We start from the raw sequence: 6,790 nt of genomic DNA, 5'->3' as shown, positions 1-6,790 counted from the left end.
TAGGGCACTTGGTGGAACTTAGAGGGAGCCTTAGCTTAGACTTCCCCCCCCCCCCGCCCCAAGGGGAACGAATTCCAAGGGCCAAACATTGTTTCCTTCTGGCAACCCCAGAAACTGAATTGGACGAGACACCGACAGCCTTTTCCCATCCCGACACCCCTGCTCTGTTCGAATTTGCTGCCACATGAAAGGTGAATGGGAAAGAAAAAGAAAAAGAATGGAAGTGAAGGAATGAAAAGAAAGGGAAGGAAAAAGAAAAGAGAGAGGGAGAGGGGGCACATTTTAGATAAACTTCATTCCTGTTTATCGATAGTATATTAAACTCTCCCCTCCCCCAGAAATTCTACCCCTAAAATCGCCCAACAGCCAGAAAATTTCACACACACAGGCAGACAGGTAAATAAAATACAAATTAGAGAGCTCAGATAAGCTCACCAATTTAGAATCCATATGTTTAAATTTAGGGAATTTACTCGATTTTAATCTTTCTTTAAATAAAAAGTAAATAAAAGTAGCAGCGACAGTGTCAACGCAATCCCTAGGAAAACAGATTAGCCTTTGATTTAAAAAAAATGCAATTTATGTTTCTTTTTTCTCTGACCAGGTGTATTTTAAAGAAACACTTGCTTCACATAAAACCCCCCCACTGGCCCACTTACTCTATTTTACAGGGTGCCTGAGTCTTGCCAATGTCCCAGTCCTTTATAACATTTCATGCACTTCGGGGGGTAGGCTTGTTGTTAAATTGAGCGTGTAACGCTCCTACAAAACAGGTTTTCTATGACATCAAGGTTTCTTCTCCCTAACCGAGGGGAAAAAAAGAAGGGGGGAAAACACACACACTATCTCAATTTATGCCTAAGGTATATGATCAGTTAAAAAGGCTTAAAAGCTCGGGGAAATTGGATCAGGGAGAATCGTCACCCAACTTTCATTATTTCCAAGTAGTGTGATTGAATTAAAGGGCAGGAGCTGGTTAGAAGGGAGGATCAGGGGCTCGGTACGTAATGGTGTGGTATTAAATTCTAATTAGAGATGCAGGAATCAATGATAGGGAGGTTGGACAGCTCGGTCCCCCAGTGCCAGCCCAATAGACTGATGAGTTATTGTCATGTAAAAAGCGCCAGCAATAAGACCAACCGCTTTGCTATTGTCCAAGTGGAAAGAGCCAAGTTTATTATGAGGACTATATGCTCTAGAGACCTCAGGCAAGGCATCTCATAGGAGGCTTTTTCATAAAACTAGGCTCTGCTGGTAGTAAGGAGGCCAGTTTCGAAGCAGGCGTTGAGCTGTGCACATCTCCCCACTACAGGCACCTTCTCCATATCCATCTTTTATTTCATTTTTCCACTTGGCTGAGCCATCCAGAACCTTTTCAATGTATAAAATGGAATATTCTTACCTCAATTCCTCTGCCTACGAGTCCTGTATGGCTGGGATGGACACCTCGAGCCTGGCTTCAGCTTATGCTGACTTCAGTTCCTGCAGTCAAGCCAGTGGCTTCCAATATAACCCTATAAGGACCACTTTTGGGGCCACCTCGGGCTGCCCGTCCCTCACTCCAGGATCCTGCAGCCTCGGCACTCTTAGGGACCATCAGAGCAGTCCATACGCAGCAGGTAAGGACCTCCAGCTTTCTTAGCTTAGGAAGACGCCTTTCTGCTGGTATATAGGAAGCCTTGATTGCATTTGAAAATGGAAATGTGTTTAGTATTTACCAAACGAAATTTGCTTACACAAATGAAAGAATTTATCACGTTAGAAGCGATTGCAGGGAGGGGTAATTCACTTACAGGGTTACACTATCCTAGTCACACCCGAACCGCCAACAAAATTATCTTAAGCTGCCAAAATGATAGGCATAATTTATTTACTTTGCGATGAGACGTAAAGCTTAGAAAATAATTAAATAACAAAGAGTAAAGCTCATTACTGGCAGTGTCTTAAAAAAAAGAACTCAACAGTGGATCGCACTTCTTTGGTTGGTCATTTTTATTAGTTTCGTTTTTGTTTTTTGTTTTTGTTTTTGTTTTTTTGGAAATTTATGCAGCACTTTCTCCCAACTTCTGGACACGATCAACTTCTTGGAGCTGAAAAGTTCTGAGAAACATTTAAGTGTTAGTTTCCTCCTCGTTGTCTCCTTGCTATCCTGCCTCCTGCTTCCTCCAGTGCTTTCTGCCTTTTTCCCTCATTTTTCCCCCGGCTCAGCCTTCGACACTTTGCCTTTCAGGCAACGGGGTTCCAGTGGGCGGCCACTTTGCATTCACCCAAACGCATTTACCCTGGAAAGGAACTCGGCACGCCCGGAGATTTTTTCACTCAGCCTCGAGTAAAACCAATCCGCTGATTGTCTCCCTCGCCCACCCCTCCCTCTTGCTTCCCCGGGACTGCTAGCAGGCTACGTTTTTCTCCAGAGTACTGGGATAATCTCCTCTCCACTTTCTCGTGTTCCTCACATTCGAGATCTTCTGTCTGGGAATGGACCAGCCTGGTGGCCCTTTCCCGGACTGGCCAGGCGGCCCTTTCCCGGGTCACCCGCTTTATTTTTTCTGTCCGATTCTTCTCCTCCAGTTCCTTACAAACTCTTTACGGATCACGGCGGGCTCAATGAGAAGAGAAAGCAGCGGCGGATACGCACCACGTTCACCAGCGCGCAACTCAAGGAACTCGAAAGGGTCTTTGCGGAGACACATTATCCAGACATCTATACTAGAGAAGAACTCGCTCTGAAGATCGACCTCACGGAAGCGCGAGTGCAGGTATGTGGGTGCCAACCGTGGACCCCGAGAGGGACCTCTAGGGTACTCTCCGGGCCTTAGGGCCAGACTACAGCTCCCCCCAAGATTAGCGGTACTCATAGTCTGACTCATCAATTGTCTTATCGGCAGTCCATCAAAAAAAAAAAAAAAAAGGATGCCTCCATTGAACTAAGTTTATAGCTTGAGGGAAATAAAGCTGCCACAAGGCCTTGCGCATTGTAGGAGCTTAGTGAGTGCTTGTTGAATTAAATTGAATTGTGTGCGTTCAAATGCTCACTATTTAATGGGAGCATTTGCTCATAGATCAAATCTATCGCTTCTTCTTTAGCTAACTATATATTTCCATTGCATTACAAAGTTAGCTACCCGAGAGGAGAAACATCCGTGGCTGTATGACGTACACGTGTATGCATTTGAATTTCTATACAGCCACAAGTGCCACTATCTGGTTCAGTGTCTGACCATGTAATGCATATGCACTTCTACGGGTAGTGGCGAGATGCCGGTAGGGCTTACCGACCTCTTCCAAACCGGAGAAAGAAAACCAAGGTCTACTAGTGATTCTGACTCAAAGACCGTTTAGTCCTTATTCATGCTACCACAGGCTCAATCACAGAAGGACGTATGGAAGCTCTCCCTTTCCAGAAACTTGCACATGTTTTGGGGTTTCTGCTGTGTGGTTTCTCGTATTCTCTTTGCTTCTGTTAGGATACCAGTGGGGTCCCTAGCCTCTGCGTACTGTCCCTACCTCCAGCGAGTGCTTCTATCTGTCTGGAAGAATGAAGGATGTAGAACCCAGACCTAACCCCGCTCCTTTCAGAGATTAGTCTTTAACCGTTAGGAGTACGGGGCCAGGGTCAGAATACTAAGCTTTTTGGAAAAGTTCTGTCCAGCCTTCCTGAAGTAAGGGCAACCCAATGTGGACACATTCCCCCAAATTTTCAGCTTTCTCTTAGTTTTTTTTACCCCCTTCCCAACCCATTCCCCCCCCCCCCCAAAAAAACAAACACGTCTCCCAGGCCTCACCAGGGGAGGGGCAAAGCAGAGGATTGGAAACTAGGAAACAAACAATCCTGGGGGAGGGGGAGAAGGGGGGACAATACACTGGCAGTAGCGGAATTTAGCTGGAATAGAGGAATCCATCTAACCTGCCTTTCTTCTCCCTCTATCATCTTTCTCTATATTCCTTCTCTTCCTTATACCTATTCTACCCCATTCCACGCCCCCCCCCTCTCTGTCTGTCCTCCCCCTTGTTTTCTTTTCTCTCATTTTCCTCTGTTCTATGTCCTTTCTCCCCTTGCTGTCTTGGCTACCAGGTGTGGTTCCAGAACCGCCGGGCCAAATTCCGTAAGCAGGAGAGGGCGGCGGCGGCCGCAGCGGCCGCAGCCAAGAACGGCTCGTCCGGCAAAAAATCGGATGCGTCTCGAGACGACGAGAGCAAAGACGCCAAGAGCACCGACCCGGACAGCACTGGGGGCCCGGGGCCCAACCCTAACCCCGCCCCGAGCTGTGGGGCCGGCGGTGGAGGCGGAGGAGGCCCCAGCCCCGCAGGTGCCCCGGGGGCGGCGGGGCCCGGAGGCCCGGGGGGCGAACCTGGCAAGGGGGGCGCGGCGGCGGCGGCGGCTGCAGCGGCGGCTGCGGCGGCAGCGGCGGCCGCGGCGGCTGCCGGGGGCCTGGCTGCGGCCGGGGGACCTGGACAAGGCTGGGCCCCGGGGCCCGGCCCCATCACTTCGATTCCAGATTCTCTCGGGGGCCCCTTCGCCAGCGTCCTGTCCTCCCTCCAGAGACCCAACGGCGCCAAAGCCGCCTTAGTAAAGAGCAGCATGTTCTGATCTGAGACCCAGCGGCAGCTGCGAAAACTAGCGGGCGAGCAACGGGTCTGGCGGGCGAGTGGGCGGGCCCAGGGCTATTGTGTTTGCTGCTGCCGCGGCTCTTTCACCCCGAGCCAAAAATGATCACGATAAGAATTATGAGAAATGGCGTCGCCCCCTTCTCCCCCGCCTCCTCCCCGCGCTTTCCCCAACACAAAACAAAACTAGAAAACTTTCCTGGCCCCGCACCTGCCAGGGGACTGGGGGTTTGCGGGGCGGGGCCGGAGGAGCGAGAGGAGCGGCGCTGCGGGGACTCTCAGGGGGCTGTGTCTGTGTGTCCGTGTGTGTCTGTTGGGGCGTGGATGGATGTGTATTTGTGTGGCCGGAGCGGGTTACAGGGAGAGACGGGGGCTGGAACCAACTCAGTGAGTGACTGAAAAACAAACAATAACCCAAAAAACACACACCGAACAAAACAAAGCCGACAACGACAAAAGCCCACACACACAAAAAAGAAATGCACCCGCTACAACGAAAAAACAGCAAACTCACAAACAGCAAAACTACTGGAAAAAAATAATGGGAAAGAAAAGGGGGTCCGAGGAGGGATGAGAATCACGGAGAACTAAGACGACAATTAGGCGGGGAGGGGCGGGCTACCGTCCGAACTGGACTGGAGCATAGGATTTGGAAAACCGTATATTCTGACCCTTGGGATAGCGCGGGCTGACCCTCGCCGGGCCCCTGCTTCTCGCGGGGGAGAATCTGGCTGACTTCATCCATCCCTTCGCTAGTCCCCGCGTCCTCCCCTCCGAAGAGATCAGCCGCAGCGAGGACTCCCTAAGCAGAGACTTGCAAAGGTCTCAGGTTGTCTGCCACCTGGCCTATTTGCCACGCTACCCTGCCTGGCTGCACCGTGTCCAGGGTCTCCGGTAACCTCCGTCACACTTCTTCTCGAGTCACAAACAGAAACTCAAAACGAGCAGATCCAAATCCCGAATCTTGGCGGGCCTCTGGTGCTCGAAGATTGCCCTACAAACGATTTTTAATGGCCTTTTCATCTGTAAAATCAGCAAAAGTATTTTTCCCCTGGGGATGTTTCTTATTCTGCAGTCTCTCTCTTCTTCTTTTTCTCCCTTTCCCCGCAAATCCTCCTCCTTTTCTCCTTTTTCTTCTCTTCCACCAGCTTTTACTGAACTTTTAAAGCACTGATTTGATTTGATTTTTTCTATTGCAGTCCATGCAACTGACTGCAGAGAAATATACCGTGCAGGGAACAGTGCGCAAGGTCGCAGAGCCTGTTTGAATGTCCCTCTCCGGACTCACATCCTTTATGGTAGATGGGATGTATATTTATTATTACAGTGTTCATGCAGTTTAGACCTACATCTCTGTTGGGATTTTTATTTTTATTTTCAAAGGCACAAATATAGATATTAGTTGAATGTCGATGCTTTAACTTTTTCTGTGTCTTTCTACAACTGTGTTTCTGTGACTCAATTGTATAGTGTTAATATCAGTACGAGATCGTCTACTCTAGTTGACCGTATAATGTTTTCCCTCCTTGTAGTCTCTTTGGCGTGTCTTTATGGAGTAATAAAGTTCTCACGGGTTCCCTTCCTTTGCTTTAGAGAGACCATGGGATATATTTTTGTTATCAGTTGCATGTTTGTCTGATTTCTTTTCTTCCTGTTGGAATATGTTTGTGAGCATAATTGTCATAAGTTATGTTCAGGAGCTACAGATTTATTTATATGTGGTTATAATGAATGCTTCTATTTAAAAGGGAAATATTTCTACATGTGCATATAGTTTTCCAAGAGTGTACCATTAACTTGATTGTTGATAATAAAAACAAAAACAAGTCTACCAGTGGAGTCCTGCCTTTTTTGAAAACAACAAACTTTTAAATAGATTAACGCAAGAAAGAAGAAAATGTTTGAAAGTAGCTGAGTAGTAATAAGAGAAATAATAATAACATGTGCTGGAAGGTTTGCTAAGTGCCTTACATACATTATCTCACAGAAGAAATGCATTAGTGCCTACATACACGTTCAGAGATTCTGTCAATTTCTCATTTCAAAAACAGAGCAGCCAGGAGAAGTAATCAGGATGTATGCAGTCAGGATTCTGCTAGTCTTTTCTAATCAATCATTAAGTAATGAAGGACAAATAATACATACAACAACATTATTCCTGTTAATACTTTGGCATTTGTTT

General features: G+C 47.7%; 1 protein-coding gene across 1 annotated transcript; it reads left to right on the top strand.

Moving 5' to 3' along the window:
• The first annotated feature begins 1,138 nt into the window (after window positions 1-1,138).
• On the top strand, window positions 1,139-6,392 carry PHOX2B (paired like homeobox 2B). The gene is made up of 3 exons (XM_072620602.1): window positions 1,139-1,619; window positions 2,572-2,759; window positions 4,076-6,392. The coding sequence occupies exons 1-3, from the start codon at window positions 1,379-1,381 to the stop codon at window positions 4,589-4,591; spliced, it is 945 nt and encodes a 314-aa protein (XP_072476703.1). The 5' UTR covers window positions 1,139-1,378; the 3' UTR covers window positions 4,592-6,392.
• Window positions 6,393-6,790: the final 398 nt, after the last annotated feature.

The sequence above is a fragment of the Notamacropus eugenii genome, chromosome 6 (assembly GCF_028372415.1).
Source record: "Notamacropus eugenii isolate mMacEug1 chromosome 6, mMacEug1.pri_v2, whole genome shotgun sequence".
NCBI classification, from domain to species: domain Eukaryota; kingdom Metazoa; phylum Chordata; class Mammalia; order Diprotodontia; family Macropodidae; genus Notamacropus; species Notamacropus eugenii.
Note: the sequence above shows the minus strand (reverse complement) of the source record. Positions and strands in the feature narration are given on the sequence as shown.